Raw genomic sequence first — 17919 nt, forward strand, 5'->3', positions numbered from 1 at the left:
GCACGTTTGCCATGTGTGTCCGCTTGCCGTGAGCCGGACATGTTCCTAGCCGCTACCTCAGACTGGCCGCTTCCCCCAGCCGCGCTCACAGGACCCCGGGAGCTCAACAAGCTCCACTACCTGTCCTGACCGATCAGGCTCGCGCTGAGGCTTGTAAACCAGACAGCATCCCGCCATGCTCCGTCGACCCGCCGACTGACAGCTACCACCACACGACTCGTCTGTACCGTCCAGAAGCCCTCCTCAGACCGGGGATCATAGCTGTCCGTGATGGAACAAGGGGGAGGCCATCTTCAAAGCGATGGTTTACAGCTGTTTTGGAGGCTAATCCTGATCCTCCGCCTGTCTCTTGAAGGTGGGGGGGGGGGGGGCGGTGACATCATCCCCCCCTGGCTGCTCTTCCTCCGATTGCTGGCGGTATTTCTCAGAGTGCTTAGCGCCAGCGAGGGGGGGTAGAAGGTGAGAGTGTGTTGCTAAACGTAGCGTGGGCCAGGGGCTCGTCTGTACCGCCCTCTGCCTCGCTCGGCTGCCTCTAATTCATGTCACCTAGCCCTGCCTCTAATTCATGTCACCTAGCCCTGCCTCTAATTCATGTCACCTAGCCCTGCCTCTAATTCATGTCACCTAGCCCTGCCTCTAATTCATGTCACCTAGCCCTGTCGATGCTTTTCACGGCCGCAGGAGCGCCGAGAGTAATGTCTTTAGTGGGAAATCATCGGTGCCATGTGGTGAAGGCTTAGATGTTGTCACACTTTAAGTTGCCTGTAATCTGTTTCAAAGGGAAAGGGCATGCTCTTCCTGAGTCTTTGTGGGGAGGAGGAGGAGGGAGGAGGAGGAGGAGGAGGAGAGTGGAAACGACCGGAGGTGTCTCTGAGCTAAGCCTCCCACCAATCATTTTTATATGCATATCTTCATCTAACAAGATTTGCTCAGAGACAAAAAGTTATTATTCATTTTGAGTTGCATTTCTTTTAAAGTGGTGCAAGGTGTATTCTGTTGTTGCACATATCGAAGTTTCGTGGATTGGTCTGGTGAAGCCAATCTGTTTTGTTTATTAAGGTACGGTTTAACATCTTACGAACTGTGGCTTGACACTGCGAACGAGAGAGAGTTCTAGGAAGCGTCTGGTTGAAGCCAGGGATTGTGTGAACAAAGGATTTGAAGGAGATAATTGTTCCCTCTGGAGCCCTCTTCAAGGTATCTGCTGAGATTAGCGCTTTTCCTCTGCTTATGAGCTTCGGTGGATGGGAGGCTGGGTAAATATTGTGTCTCGCTGACTCAAAACGCCATTATTGATCCAGACAGGGGTCTCTTTCTGCTCCCTGCACTCGCTCAGGTGTGGGAGGGAAGGGGCGTGGATCCTCCGGGCTCTGCCGGTCAGCCCGTCCTCTCATCGGGCCTGGGTAAACACACGGGACCAGGAGAGCCAATGACTACGGCGGTGACCGCCTCCTCCACCTCAGTCATATCAGCCTCCCTCAGCCTCCCTCTGTCTGGGAGGTGCTCTGACACCGTCTGGTGTGTCAGCAAGGCTCCGGTTGTCCGTGTGTTTGTTAGGATAGGTTATGCGTCAGGCCCAGTGAGCCATCCTCCTCTTCTCCCCCTGGTGCTCTGCTGGTGTGTCGGCCCAGGCCCAGGCCCAGGCCCAGGCCCAGGCCCAGGCCCAGGCCCAGGCCCAGGCCCAGGCCCAGGCCCAGGCCCAGGCCCAGGCCCAGGCCCAGGCCCAGGCCCAGGCCCAGGCCCAGGCCCAGGCCCAGGCCCAGGCCCAGGCCCAGGCCCAGGCCCAGGCCCAGGCCCAGGCCCAGGCCCAGGCCCAGGCCCAGGCCCAGGCCCAGGCCCAGGCCCAGGCCCAGGCCCAGGCCCAGGCCCAGGCCCAGGCCCAGGCCCAGGCCCAGGCCCAGGCCCAGGCCCAGGCCCAGGCCCAGGCCCAGGCCCAGGCCCAGGCCCTCGGCCCTCTCATCAGGTAATGTTGTGGAGGCTGAATGGTGTGCCTCCCCCCTGGTCATCCTTGGCTGCCCACACACTGATGTTGTTTTAAAGCATTCTTGAGGAGCTGAACTTGGAAAGGTATTAAAGTGGGATTAGCCCGCTTCACAATCCAGCGCTTGTGTCATTCAGAGGGGCTGTGTTCTCCTCTCCCACTCCCCCCCGTTCCCCCTCCCACGCCACCCCCGCCCCCGCCCCTCCCCTGTTTGATTGTGGCTAGCTACGGGAGTCGGCATGACTGTGCCTTTCAAAGGCGAGAGGTAGGGTTAAATCCCTAGTCCGCTGCTCCCTGCTAATTCCCCTTGTTCCTTAGAGAAGGATTTATTTCTGCAGCCAGCCTCTGAAAGGCTCTCTCTGACCATCAGAGGAGTTGTACTGGCCTTCCTGTGGAGGAGTGGTTGCCATAGAGGGGGCGTCATGCGTGGACGCCGCGTCCGAAGCCCTACGGAGGAGGGTGAACAGGGGCCGACAACAGGCAAAGACTCCGGATTAGAACTCCACACAAAGCGGGGGACAGGAAGATTCCAGAAGGGAGCAATGGGAATTACAGCACCCAAAATAATGCAAAGTGACAGAGAGAGGAAATAGAAAAATAACGGCTTACGAGATTAGAAGGGGGCGAGGAGGGAGGAAGAAGAAAGGGGAAATGGAGGCTGAATGAGAACGTTTTCATCTGGGCGAGAAGATTTGAGGGGAACCGGTAGTTGGTGAATGCGCCATCCAGAACATATCAATACCATGCTAACAAGTCATTTCCTCTGCCTTTTAGACTAAACCACTGCTAATTAGCTGGACATTAGAGCTGGGGTTGTGGGATGGTGACAGCATCATCACTCCCATGTTCCCCCAGTCTCAACACGTCTCTGGATAACCCAGAGGGCTTCGCCGTTGAACGATCTGTAGAAAACGGGCTAAAAGTTACGACATCAGAAACTCCTAACCTTCTGCTGTTCTCACTGAGCAGTAAGACCTGCCAGTGATGCCTATTTGCATTCAACCTAGTCTACTTTAGTTTACATTAATACACAGAATTGACTTGTTTTTTTCAAGGTATTATTTTTATGTTAGTTGATGTCTTGTTGGAGTAGTCACAGTTAGTCACTGGTTTAGTAGATCAGCTTTTCAGGGTGGTTACATGACAACTCTTCTTGTTTGCTAAACTTGCCCAAAGTAATTTTGCAAGAGATTATCCTCAAGGTGTTTACATCGTTGAGCTTACTGTAATAAACAGATTCCGAACTCTGTTTGGGCCAATAAAAAAAAAAAAAACTTGTTTTGCTGTCATTTGATAATAATCAAAAACTAGATTATAACAGACAGTAATCTTGCCTGTGTCTCAGTTATATATTAATTAAACAATTCCCCAAATCCCATGTTTATTCTGGCTGATGGTAATGAAGATGGCCATTGTGATGCTCCTGGGTAGCATTGTGCACTTCCTGGTTCCAGAGCTCCCATAACAACAGTCTGACATTCAGCACACAGACCTGACACAGAGGTGGAAAGACAGCAAGCAAAGCTGACACGCTTTCTGCAGTGTGTACAGCTGCCATCTGAAGCCGTGTAGACGGCACGCACACATCCAGTCATGTCTCAGTCTGTGCCTCGCTGCTGTATTACAAGAACAAAACCTGCCTTTGGTTTGCGATGCAATTGTATTTACACACAGTCATGTTTATCCCTCATCCTTGTCCAGGACAAGCAGATGTTGTCAGTTAATATGCTGTCTGACTCTGACTCTGTGCCTCTCTCAGCCTCTCTGCCTTCCTGTTTCCCGCCTTCCCTGCCTCTCACTGCCTCTCACTGCCTCTCTCTCCACCCTCTTTGCCTCTTTGCCTATCCAGCTTCCTACCATCTCCGTCTCTCTGCCTCCTTACCTCCCTGGCTCCCTCCGTCTCTGCCTCTTCCTCCCTCTCTGCCTCTTCCTGCCACTCTGCATCTTCCTCCCTCTCTGCCTCTTCCTGCCACTCTGCCTCTATTCGCTTTGCGTAATGAATTAGAGGCCCGCTGCAAGCACATCCAACTCTTCCAAACCAACGCAAACAAAGATCCCACTAACAAACCCAGCTTTATACGGCCAGACAAGATAAACCACAGAGAGAATAAGGGGAAAACCTCCCAGCCACTCGTAAAACAACAGAAACACCCGCCTGATTAGAAATAAAAGCAGAAGGAAGGGTTGTCCATAGGCTGAAATCCCGGGGGGGGGCACGACAACCCCCCCCCCCCCTCCTGGAAAAAATCTGTTTTCTCCCCCCAATAAATCACTGTAAACATAAGGAATTTTAAGTAATATTAATAATATACATTTCACATATTACAACTTAGGCAATGTGTTACAGCAGTAATGTTGGTGCCCCCCTCAGATATTGCTCTTGAGGAAATAATTGTCCACCCCAAAATGTTTAGCAGATTTTCACCACTGAGGTTGTCAGAGTATGGCTGGCAGGCATGTGAACCATGACACAGAATCCCATGTTGGAGATGAGCCAGCATGTTTCAGCTCAGACTACCCTCCTTTTCCGTAGCTCGATTCTACAGTGATGAAGTACATTTACATTAAGTCATTTATCAGACGCTCTTATCCAGAGCGACTTACAGTAAGTACAGGGACATTCCCCCGAGGCAAGTAGGATGAAGTGCCTTGCCCAAGGACGCAACGTCATTTGGCACGGCCGGAAATCGAACCAACAACCTTCTGATTAATATCCCAACTCCCTAACCGCTCAGCCATATGACCTCCAAGTAGATATGCAGCCCTCTTCAAGCCCCCACTGGAATGATGAACAGATGATCTGCTATCACTGCCTGCCATCTTACCCTCTCTGACTCATCACAGAGACTGCTCACCAGCTGCCCCGCAACTGTCTCCTAGTCAACCCAGCCATGGCGATTAGACCAAGCTTGCCGATCCCAGAAAAAAAAACACCCAAACAAAAATGCCCTATGTCAGAGGACAACCAATCAAGGAAATGAGTGTTGTGAATGAGTGTGTCTCATGTGCGTCTTTTTGTAGCTCTGTCATGGTAAAGGTTCTCTACCCAGAGAACCTTGTCTTAGAACACCTCAGTGGCAGAACTAACAACTGCACCCCCCCCCTTTGGTATGTCATCATGGAGTAAAACATGTGAGAAACGAAAACGATAACGACCACATTCGTCCCTCTCCGCCCAGGTTGTTCGCGGCCAAGTGCAGCGGCTGCCTGGAGAAGATCGCCCCCACGGAGTTTGTGATGCGGGCGCTGGAGAGCGTCTACCACCTGGGCTGCTTCAGCTGCTGCGTGTGCGAGCGCCCGCTGAAGAAGGGCGACGAGTTTGTCCTGAAGGAGGGCCAACTGCTCTGCAAGAGCGACTACGAGAGGGAGAGGGAGCTGCTGGGCTCCGTAAGCCCCGGAGACTCGGACTCAGGTGAGGTCTCCGCCCCCGGGAGCCCCCCCCCCCATTCCCCCCGACCCCCCCCCCCTGTCACGCTTGCAGACAGCTAGAGGCCCCCCCTCCCACACAGGTAGTCTGAATGCATGGCTTCAGGGCAGGTCTGAGCTGTTTTTTTGGCTTCCCTCTTGAATGTTGTGGGTCAAACATGAGTGTTTGTATCGCCCCCCACCACCACCATTTTCCCCCTCTGTGAAGTTCATTGTGTTGCGTCCTGGTATAAAATATGCTACACAAGTAAAGTTTGATGGAGCTTCTGTGGGGATAGGTGGAGCTCACTGGTGGAGCGTTAGACTGCAGGTCTAGCGGGTCACACGGTTCAAGGCTTCCTCTGTGCTTGGCTTTGGATAAAACTGTCTGCTGAATGAATATATTATGATGTTGTTCTGTGAGAGTAGGCATGGGGGTGGGCAGGGTGCCAGGGTTTACACGCGACAGTAGGTAGCTGTAAAACAACCTAGAACACCCCCCCCCCCCGCCCCCCGAATGAAACGGCCCTTCCCAGTGTTGGCGGATTCCCGTGCTGGAAAGAATTAGACGAGAGTATCGTGGTGAGTGACAGAGGGATTTGGGGCCTTTCTGCTGGAGGAGCAACCACGCCAGGCCTCTTATCTTCTGAGTGCTCCTCCCCTCGTCTCCTCACCGCAAGGCGCTCCGCCAAGACTCACCGCTCTCCCCCATCTGGCTCTCGTTTAGACGACACACACACAGGCACAGGAATCTGTCAGAAGCGTCTGTGCCTGTGTCAACTTTTTGTCAACTTACAGGAATATTTGTTTTACTTTCCTCGCCTCGTTTTGTCCCGTCATATCGCGTGGGGTCACGGGCGCCACAGCGCGAGACGGAGACAATGTTGACATGGAGGAACAGTGGTTAACCTCAGCGTGCGTCCAACTAAATGTACGGCTGGAGCAGAGCAATGTTCTGTTTTCTACCGCCCCACTGTCCGCAGAAGAGGCACACTACAGCCAGATGACAGCATACATCAAAGAGGGTTACGCTGGAAAACATGTACACACTTACATATCAGGGGGTCAGATGGCTGAGCGGTTAGGGAATCGTGCTATGAACAGAAGGTTGTCGGTTCGATTCCCGGTCATGTAAAATGACATTGTGTTCTTGGGCAAGGCACTTCAACCTACTTGCCTCGGGTGGAATGTCCCTGTACTTACTGTAAATCGCGCTGGATTAGAGCGTCTGCTAAATGACTAAATGTAAATATCACTGAATAGTACTTCTGGCTCTGGAAGTTCACCCACCCAGGCTTGGTGTTCTGGTGTTGTTTCATTAGAAAGCATTGTTAAGTAGTCAGACTGCATGTCGTACATGCACACGGCTTGTTTCATCATTAAGTCCATGACTTGAGTGTCTCTGAGATTGTAAACCTCCGTGCAAGCCTGTGCTGAGACGCTGAACAGTCCCGTACATTCATCAAACTGACGCAAACTGTTTTTCAGTTATCTTCGTTTCCTGAGAACTTCCTAGGACCGTGAAGCCACAACATATCCCTCATCTGCTAGGATCTGATAAAGAGACGCACAAATGTAACTTCTGCTTTATAGATTTTATATTTCCACCGATATCTTGAGTTAATTTTACCATGTGTGCACATGCTGCCCTTTCATGTTGTAGTGGATGTGTTCTGAAGGGATTTTTTATCTAAGATTGATTTGGTGTAAATCAGACAAAGCTGAGTGCAGTGACTTACTAGCAACAGTGTCCAGCACAATGACAAATGTTCATACTCCACTGCTCTCTGAAAGCCTAATCATGCATGCGGCCTATTCTATTTCTGAAGAAAAAAAATGATAACAAAGTATTAAAACCACATGTGTCTCTTTTTATTATGGATGCACTTGCGGACGACGAACAACCGTGGAATTGAAACGAGCAGGGCTACGTATTCATCAGAAGGTTGTCAGGTCTGTAGTCGGCTCAAACCTGCACTAACGTGGGTGGAAACATTCTGTGTTTGCAGAGAAGAGCGACGATGAGGACCTGGATATCAAGCCGGAGAAGGGCTCAGGGGGCTCCGGGAAGGGGACGACGGGAAGGACCCCCGCAGGCCGAAGAGGCCTCGCACCATCCTGACCACCCAGCAGAGGCGAGCCTTCAAGGCGTCCTTCGAGGTGTCCTCTAAACCCTGCCGGAAGGTGAGTGAAAACCACGGCCGTTTTGTAGCTCCGCCTAGGTCTGCATGAGGAACTGATGAACGTTTTGTTGCATTTTGACCACTTACGATATGCTTTTATCGAAAGCGACGTTCAAACAGCAAACAACCCTTTTATTTTTATTTTGGCGGTAGATGCAGGTATTTACCGGGTATCACAAAACAGTGGCCATGTGGATATTTGAACGTATGCCTCCATGAGGCCTACGGTACAGTAGTTTCTTTCACAAATAAAGTTCTCAAATTGGAAAAAATGGCCGAGCAGTGCTTTGAAGTGGGAGGCGTCTCTCTGTTCTGTGTTACACAGACTGCCTTCTCCAAACGACTGCATCCAAACCCCAGCCTAGGCCCTAAAAGCATACTCTGCCCCCGCTCCAAAGCTTTGAAGAGCCAGTAACCAAGAAGTCAGAGAGACCGGTACATTAACTCAACGTTTAACTGAAATCAAAGCAAATAAAAGAGGCAAAAAGCCCACGCTTTGGATACCGGCCAAGGCTTCACGAAAGCACACATACGATTTCAATCTGCGACGCAGGAGTTTGTGTTCCCGTGAAGATGTTGGAAGTCTGTTGTCTTGACTGCTGTAGGTGAGGGAGACGTTGGCCGCAGAAACTGGGCTGAGCGTTCGAGTGGTCCAGGTGTGGTTCCAGAACCAAAGAGCCAAGGTGAGATAAAGTCCACCTAAAAGAATGAATGAATTACACTGAAGATTTACAGTAGAACGTGATTAGAAATTGTTTGTTCTGTATTGGTTAATTTACTGCAGTGCTATTTCGTCAAGTACTGACAGGGCAGACCCAACAATAACGCGGTCAACTAATTATTTATCACCTCTCAACGTTAAACTTCTCTCCGCATTCCTTTCAGCTCTGTAAAGTTAAAGAGCAGGGCTGTAGTCTTGGGATGTAGACGCCCTCCTCTTCGATGTTATCTTCCAAACCCCTGATGTCTCACAGTCATGTCCAGTCCCCAGAGAGCCTGTTCACGCTGGGAGTTACTCACAAACATGCCTTCCTTCCTTCAGATGAAGAAATTGGCCCGGAGACAGCAGCAGCAACAGGAACAGCAGAACACCCAGAGACTCGGCCAAGGTGGGTCACGTCGAACACTGACTGGACAAAACGCTCTGGGGTGTTTGCAGTGGAGGTGGGAGATACAACACATCAGATAGGTGAAGCACAGTTGGTAAACGTGGTCTTGCCCGTGAAACAGCAAGCCAGGAGGAGCCGGGCTGCAGACCACAGCTTTGTGGGGAACGTTAATTGAGGCAACATGTGAAGACATGGGAGGAGAGGATGGTAATGCCCTGTGACCCCTGTCCTGCCCTCCCTCTCTCTAGTGGGGTGTGGAGGAGGAGGAGGGGGAGGAGGGAGAGGGAGAGAAGGAGGGGGGGAGGTGGAGGCTGAATACGAGGGAGGGAGGAGGATGAAAATGTGGAGGAGGGGAGGGAATGAGAAGCAGGGGGAAGGGGGGCAGTGTTCCCAGTCAGGTGCAGCAGAGGGGGAGGAGTCACGGTGCGGTGACCAGGCCACAAGGCTGTGGGTCCCACGCTCACCCCTGAGAGAGCGAGGAGTCCTGTTGGGGAAGGGAACTCTGGGAGACCGCTGCCACTCCACAGCGCAAAGAGGGTTTCCATGGAGACAGGCCCTGCGTTAGTCTCATAGGTGTTGTGGCGGACCCCCAGACTCACTTCTGTACACAGCTTGCCATGGCAACACTTTTTCCACAATGGCCACGTTAACATTCCTCCTACCCGGTTGGCTGTCTTGCAGAGGTGATGTCCAATCGGATGGAGGGAATGATGAACTCCTTCACGCCCTTGGGCCCGCCCCAACAGCAGTTGGTTGCCATGGAGCAGAATGGTTACAGTACGGACCCCTTCCAGCAGGGCTTGACCCCCCCCCAGATGCCAGGAGACCACATGAACCCATATGGTAACTAAAACACACACACACATTAAAACATACACTGACACACCACACACATTAAAACACACACACACACACACATGCTCCCCAGAGTGGGATGAGTGTTCAGGCCACAGCTCCCTGGTTCAGGCTGTGCGCACACTTCATACCAGCACCCCCCCCCCCCCTGCCTCACCCCCACCCTCCTGCACCCCTCCCCAAATAAGATGACACAAGCAAACTCACAGGCCACTGGTTTATTTTGAAGTTTCAAATCAACCCAAGATGTTCAGTTATCCCTCCTCCTCCTCCTCCAGTCCTCAGTACCTCAGCGTCTCTCAGCATGCGCATGGTTTCTGTGGCGTAGCTCGTGAACCTGCGGGAGAGGACACAATGCCAGATCTGGGAAGAGTGGTACTGTAATCCAGTAATAATAATCCAAGAGCGCCACCGTAATCCAGTGGGATTACGGTGAATCAAGAGTTAAAACAGCGCAGAGTTTGGTAGCGGGCAGCATCGGGACCGAAATGTAATGTGATGACTGTGAGATTGCGTTGGAATAGTGGCGATGGGGAGAGGATCACAGGGGGTGGCGAGTGAAAACAACAATCTTTCCGGAATGTGTTATGACTTGCGGCAGTAGCTTTATTGTTGTATTTTGGATTGTAATTCAGAAACGATACACCCAAAGGATGGACCCTGTGGTTGAATAAACCATCTTCACTAAGCCCCAAGGAGACCTTTCTGTAATCCTGAACTTCATATTATTTCCTAACCCGCTGAATTGTCCCTTGTAGTAGCGACAACCCCAGTTCCCAGTCTCATTATCCTTCCCCAGAATGAGAGGAGGACGGAGGACCAATATTGGCAAGGCGTTAAAAGCTCTGGCTCATTATTCTGTCACAGAGTTGTGTAACAGCGTCATTAACAGTCACAATGTAATCAAGTCAACAACTCCCTTCAGGATAATGACAGGAAGACACGGTTTGAGGAGACAAGATGACGATGGGAAAAGCTTGTCGTTAAGATGAGGAGGAAGACTGTAGAGCTTCTCTGAGGCCATGGTTCTGTTCCAGAGCAGTCAGCTAACAAAGGAGTTCTGTTAACATTGTTTTAAAAATTGTAATGGAATTCACTAGCCATCATGGGCAGTTTTTCAATTTCTAATATTATCACAGAAAGTGTTTGGTGAACTGTTAGAGCGGTACGAGATTGTGTTTGTATCATTTTAATGATGTGTTATGTTTGAATTTGTTTGTGTTTATCAAGCCATGGACCTTATATATTTTCTACCTTCTCTGCACAGGAAATGATTCAATATTCCATGACATAGACAGCGACACATCCTTAACGAGTCTTAGCGATTGCTTCATGGCGTCCTCGGAAATCAACTCCCTGCACGCTCGCGTCGGAAACCCCATCGACCGACTCTATTCCATGCAGAACTCGTACTTCGCTTCATGAAGACAGAGGAGGATGAAGATCTCGATCTGTGGGATTAAGAAACTGTTGTTCTCATCGCTGCCTCAAGGAATGTCCACGCTGCACCCTCGACCAACAGAGCAACAAGTCCTACCAACAGCTCCACGGAAATGTGCACACCTCTGACTTCAAAATGCTCAAAGACAAATATTCCTGAGAAAAGAAAGTGTTGTGTTTTTTATAGAGTTCATTGTTAGGATATCTGTTTCTGACTGTCACAGACATATGCCACTCATTTCTTTATTAGCAACAAGGAAATTTGCATTTGAAGTCAAAGAAAATCATGACAAGATTCAAACCAAATATCACAGGACGGCTTCTGATGCATGAACTCATAATTCATTGTAAAAAAAAACTAAAAAAAACACCCCAAAAATATTTTTCACATCCAGTGAGTTGTTGAGATGTTTGTTGCTTGGACTCGTTTAACCTGTAAACTACATTCCACATTTGTATTCCGATCCCTTTGATAGATTTAGCCCTAAGACAATATACTGTGTTAATAGCATAGACTGATGACGTAAGTATGTGAATAAGTGTGTTTCTGAGAGAGTGTGTGAGGGAGAATTGTCCAGAAAAAGAGGAGTTATGTCAGTGGATATGGAGTGACGGTTTCAGTGTAAATACTTTCCCCAGCTAATTGGATGTGCATGTTAAAATGGAAAGCTTTCTATTTATTTAACTGTACCTTGCTCTACGAGGTCTCATGGAAACGAAAACCTTTATTTAAAAAAAAAGAAAAGAAAGTGAGCTATTAGTAAGTACACGAGCATAAACATTTCATTCATCATTGTAAGGCATCTCAATCACTTTACTTCAACCATGCTGTAAATGATCAGGATTGTGCTATTTATTTCTTACAGGAATTTATCCAATGTGCATTTTCAAAATTCAAAAGTCGCTAAATTACCAAAGTCGATTGGTTCAACGAATAAACAACACACATTTCTCCTGATGATTTTATGAATTTCTTTCACATTGCAAGGTTTGTTTTTATGTTTGTGTCGCATGAAATGAAACTATTTCCAGTTACGGTTTATCAAAGACGGTTACGGTTAAGAGAGAAAGTGAGAGAGATGGCGAGAGATAGAGTGAAAGAGAAAGGGGTGGAGGGGTGGTGGGGGGGTGTATGTGCTACTTAGCATTGAGATGCCTAAGGGGAAGCCATATATCTGCCCTATCCAGCCAGAAATCTGACATCCCAGGTGCGGGGAGATAGAGCACAGACATCCATCTTCACCTAACACCCTGCAAGTGTCACATCCAGTACATCCCAGCCACTCTCTACACCTCCACCACTCGCCACCTGCGCTCACCCCCCATCGTCTGGGTTATTTACCTGCAACTTTGTGTCATGCACCGATACAAGTGCTCCCTGACTCCAGTGAGGTGAGTGTTCTACGCGCACTATGGCATGCATCGACCCTGACGGTGTGTGTGTGAGGTCTTGACTCTTTCGGGTGAGGTGGATTCGGGACCTTCAGCTAAGCCCCCCTAGCCCAAACCTCTGCAGGGGGTCGAGAACCTGCTGGGGTGACAGGCAGTGTGTGGCGGGAATCATAGAGTGACAGGAAATGTGTTTGAGAATGATGGAGTGCGCGACGCAACAAACAGAGGATAAGCGGCTTCAGTCACAGCAAACATGCGGGAAACAGGGCTCACCCAGGGTGTGTTTGCACTTCAAACAGAGGGGTGGGTCAGATTAGCCACCTTCCAGTCGGACCAGATCAACCCACAGCTCACAGGAGAACCTGTTGCAAATCCGTAGTTTTGCTTTTTCTATTCAGTAATGGAAAAAAATGAGCGTTTGGTCTGAAGTCTCGTCTGGTCTGTTTGCCTGGTCTTGATGCAGCCCTGCTCTGCATCTCAGCCTAGTCCCAAACATGGCCGCCTTGCCCCCTCTCAGAGAAAACACCTCCACTGAAACCTGAGTCAACCACACGCGCGCACACACACACTTGAACACACACACACACTTGAAAACATACAGAAACTTGAACACACACACACACACTCACACACTTGAAAACACACACACTGCTCTACCCTTCTGGCACCGCATAGGAAATTAGTTCAGTGACAATATTTTCATTAGATTACCAAAATCCTGCATGTTCCACCTGGGAGACAATTGTCGACTTGTGATCCCTGTTTTTCACTTGACATTTTCACCCACATTCCTCTCAGTGAAACAGCGCGAGTGTGACCCCTGTTTGTTTATCAGAAGGATCGGATGAACGGGGAGGTGTTTTCCCAGACACGGCCTCTTCTGGACACAGCATGACGGCACACACACACAGCACAGCCCGTCGCATGTCCACTGCTCCAATCACAAGACACACTTCACACACGCACAAGGTGGCAGGACCAACACAACAGACGTTTTCCTTTCAGATGTTGTCTTCTCTGCATATTCTATGACTTTGTGGACGCACTTTCATATGTATTTTATGCATTAATTCTCAACCCAAAAATTAAACCAAGACGACTTTTTTTTTTTCCCCCAACACGCCAAGCCCAATTAATTATAGCCTGGGTCAATGACAATCAGCCGTCTGTGGGCTGTGGTCCTCAGAGTTCACAGCCCCGTCCACGTGCGTAGGAGAAGTGCCTCTGTGTTTTTGTTGGGCATTTTCCACAGCGTGTGGTTTACGTAGGGGAGGCTTGTAACCAGTGTCTGCCACTTTCATCTCAGTTGTTTTCTCAGAGCCTCGAGGGTGCGTGAGTCACCACTCAGGCTGCTCAGTGGGAGAGACGGGAGAGAGGACTCCTGTCCTGTCACCCTCACTTCTCACCTCAGAGGGAGAGAGAGAGACTGACAGAGAGAGAGAGAGAGAGAGGGAGGGAGGGAGGGAGGGAGGGAGGGAGGGAGGGAGGGAGGGAGGGAGGGAGGGAGGGAGGGAGGGAGGGAGGGAGGGAGGGAGGGAGGGAGGGAGACCCGAGAGAGGAGTCCTTTCCTGTCACTTCTCACCTCCCGCTGGCAAAGCGGTTCTTACTTGAGTCCGACATCCAGAGAGAGAGAGAGAGACAGAGAGAGAGAGAGAGAGAGAGAGAGATAGAGAGAGAGAGAGAGAGAGAGAGAGAGAGGGGGGGGGCGGGGGTCTCGGTTGGTCTCTCCAAGCCGGGGGTGTGGAGCTTCCCACCTTTCTATTGGACACCATCTGTTTTGGTTTTCATCTCTTCTTTATTAGAGCTTATGGATACACAGCAGAGGAATGCAGAGTGTGTTTGAAGTGGTAGGAAGATGGTGAGGCTGGGGGTGAGGCTGGGGGTGAGGCTGGGGGTGAGGCTGGGGGTGAGGCTGGGGGTGAGGCTGGGGGTGAGGCTGGGGGTGAGGCTGGGGGTGAGGCTGGGGGTGAGGCTGGGGGTGAGGCTGGGGGTGAGGCTGGGGGTGAGGCTGGGGGTGAGGCTGGGGGTGCTGGGCGCTGGTAGCCATGACCTCAGGGCCTAACACAAACCAGCCTTCGTGACCTCCAGGAGACCGGCCCGCCGCCAAGCCTGGGACACAACTGCAAGTTTACCCTCACAATACCTGGGCTCACTCATGGTAGCTTACGATCAAATCCAACAAAGAATAGCAGTCTGTCAATCAGGCGTGTGATCTCTTCCTCCATCAGATTTGAAGGTGTTGTTTTTTTGGTTGTTCTTAGCATGAACACATTCGACTGCACGGAAGAGGATTTGCCAAGCATGAACCTGACATTATAGATGTTCACTAAAGCCGTCTTCATGTCCACAAAGGCCAGTCTGTCTCTACTGCACACACACACAGAATGTATTAGTGTCTTAGGGCCAAATACAAGCAAGTATGACCGACTGTAAACATGGCGGACCAACTGATTCGTGTGCAACTTCAGATCGCTTCTATACCAACTAGACATTGGATACCTTGGTATAGAATATTTAATTGGAAAAACTGATTTGTAGTCTTAACTTCTGTCATGGTTTTGTTGAACAAAGCATTGTCTTTGTATGCAGGATAAATAGATTGGTTGATCTTTTTGAATATTTTAAGAACCATGAAATGTGCAGTAAGCTGATACCTGTGTGCTTACTATTATGACACAACCATATTGACCCCTGGGTAAACATGTTCATAGAGGCAGCTCATAACAAATGAACGTTTGCTCTGCTGTTGTATTGGATGAGCATCGGTCACAACGGAACTCAAAATAAGAGCTATCACCTCTTTGCTTTCTGTCAAGATAATGTAAACCACGCTCTGGGTAGGGAGTGTGGCCGTAGTTTCATATTACTCAGACCATATGCAAACAAAAGTCAAATAAAGCTCCTATTTTATAGTTTTATTCGTGAAGTCTTCTTTCCTGTTAGATGTTGGATGTTTGCATAGAACGGAGAGACATTATCAGTTTCATACGATATCCTGTTAAAGCTTGATGTCTTCTGCACTCCGTGATGCTATCGCGCGTGTGCGCTTGTAACTGGATATCAGATTACTGGTTGGAGCTAGCGCTGACCTCAGGACACAGTCACTTCTCCCTGACTTCTCTCCGGGTCGTCTGGGTTCAGCACGATGTTCTCTCTGGTCTCTTCCTGGGTCCTCTGGTCTCTATCTGGGATCGCTGGTCTCTTCCTCGGTCCTCTGGTCTCTATCTGGGTCCTCTGGTCTCTTCCTCGGTCCTCTGGTCTCTATCTGGGTCCTCTGGTCTCTTCCTGGGTCCTCTGGTCTCTATCTGGGATCGCTGGTCTCTTCCTCGGTCCTCTGGTCTCTATCTGGGTCCTCTGGTCTCTTCCTCGGTCCTCTGGTCTCTATCTGGGTCCTCTGGTCTCTTCCTGGGTCCTCTGGTCTCTATCTGGGTCCTCTGGTCTCTTCCTGGGTCCTCTGGTCTCTATCTGGGATCGCTGGTCTCACACTGGGTTCTCCCTGGGTTTTCCAAATCTTACTGTCCTCATTCTCTCCGGAGGAACAGGACTGCTGATAATACGTTTTGGGATTTGACTATTTGCCCTCTTGAAATGTTTGAGAGCTCAGTGGTCGAGCTTTTGCCTGCAGATAGGATTGAGCTTCCCCTGGACTGTACAGCTGAGAACAGGAAAACTAAACTGACAGGAAGGCTACGTTTGGCTCCTATCCTGGCATGCACCTCCTATGAGAGGCCTTTTGATTGACTTCCTTTCCTGAGGCCATTGCAGACTGAAAATAAGCTCTGGAAATAAAGCATGGCTTCTGGTCTTTGAGAAGTAGCTTATATACGCCAGCCTGTTTTGCAGATTTTGATTTGTTTACATAAGTTAGCTCAGCGTTAACACCATGTCGAAATATCTTTGGGCAACAGTCAAATTTGCACGTAGTGATTGCAAGCCTGATGTTAGAGCTAGTGTAACCTGTCCTGTTCTGTCTGTCGTTTTCAAATCCAGAGACAGTCAGAAGGACCCATGAGAGAAACGTTGTGTTAGTAGTCTTAGATCTGAGAACACAAGTAAACGGTCTTACGGGTACACAGACACAAACAATCCTTGCAATGTACACAAAAAGAATCAATTATTCAGTCTCTTGTCATCACTTCACAGCAGGTTGCTGACGGCCAATTGTTCTGACAAACCTATTAAATGTGTTTTCTTTACAGCACGGGTTTAGTGACCAGCTGGCTGGAATGAAAACCTTGCAGTGTGATTGGCTGCACATTATTGAGCCAATAACCAACGTCCTCTCAGGGAGGAGGTAGAGGTCGTGACCTCTGACCTTTCCCCCAGAGATTGTTATTTTGTCTTTTGGTGCATCTTCCTCGACAGAATGGACACGTGTTCCGTACACTAGGGGCATTTCTGTCCCCTGGTGGTCCAGACTCCCAGATTCAACCCTCAACACCCTGCCAGGACATCCTCTACCTGGACACTCATCCTCACCCTAACCCTCACCCTGGAGCCTCACCCTGGACCCTAACCCCTACACTAACCCTCACCCTGGAGCCTCACACTAACCCTCACCCTGGACCGTAACCCTCACACTAACCCTCACCCTGGACCGTAACCCTTACACTAACCCTCACCCTGGACCCTAACCCTCACCCTGGAGCCTCACACTAACCCTCACCCTGGAGCCTCACCCTAACCCTCACCCTGGACCCTAACCCTCACCCTGGACCCTAACCCTGGACCCTCACACTAACCCACACCCTGGACCCTAACCCTCACCCAGGTCCCTCATCCTAACCCTATCCCTAATCCCTGGACCCTCACCCCGGACCCTAACCCTCATCCTAACCCACACCCTGGACCCTCACCCTGGACTCTCATCTTAACCCTCACACTAACCCTCACACTAACCCTCACACTAACCCTCACCTTGGTCCCTCATCCTAACCCTCACCCTGGACTCTAATGACAGCTCCATAATGAGCCCGGAGGAAGCCTAGATAATCCCCCCTGTAAACAGCCTCCAAAGGTTAGCACATTTCAGCGTATGGATTTTTCTGTGTCTATTCCCAAATGTCATGGTTTTACACGTCATTACGTGCTGTTGCTCTTTTACAATATTCTGGTGCTTAGGGAGGTTAAGTGTAGGGTTTACGAGGAACTTTATTGGTCTTCCTTTCTGCGTAATGCAGATGGATTTGGAGATGGATGGTGGGTGGAATGAAGACAGCCAGGGTGACCTTTAAGGCTTTTCTTCCTCAAAAAAAATGAAATGAGAAAATGGCTCCAAAAATAGAAAATCATCACATGATATTGTGTATATTGTACTGAAGCCAGATGTGTGTGTGTGTGGGGGGGGGGGTATTTTTGTTTTCTAACTTGGCTCAGACCTCAGATGCCACCAGAAGTCATGACCTCCAAAAGTGACCCTGACAGCAAATGCAGATATTGATTACAGAAGCAGAGCAGAACACCCAGAACACAGAGCAGAAAGCACAGATGCTGTGTCCTGCTGGGGAACTGGGAGACCTTCCTGGGAATCAGAAACCAGGACATGTCCAAACGT

At 49.8% G+C, this 17919-nt stretch overlaps 1 protein-coding gene across 1 annotated transcript in view; it reads left to right on the forward strand.

The window, feature by feature from the left end:
* lmx1bb (LIM homeobox transcription factor 1, beta b) overlaps window positions 1–11912 on the forward strand; it is a 43913-nt gene extending 32001 nt beyond the window's left edge. Inside the window, 7 exon segments of the mRNA XM_084694776.1 lie at window positions 5161–5393; window positions 7396–7451; window positions 7454–7570; window positions 8175–8252; window positions 8612–8678; window positions 9360–9521; window positions 10801–11912. Coding sequence (XP_084550902.1) covers window positions 5161–5393; window positions 7396–7451; window positions 7454–7570; window positions 8175–8252; window positions 8612–8678; window positions 9360–9521; window positions 10801–10958 — 871 coding nt within the window. The 3' untranslated portion in view covers window positions 10959–11912.
* Window positions 11913–17919: the final 6007 nt, after the last annotated feature.

This window comes from Hypomesus nipponensis, chromosome 28 (genome assembly GCF_054491055.1).
Source record: "Hypomesus nipponensis isolate SF chromosome 28, ASM5449105v1, whole genome shotgun sequence".
NCBI classification, from domain to species: Eukaryota; Metazoa; Chordata; class Actinopteri; order Osmeriformes; family Osmeridae; genus Hypomesus; species Hypomesus nipponensis.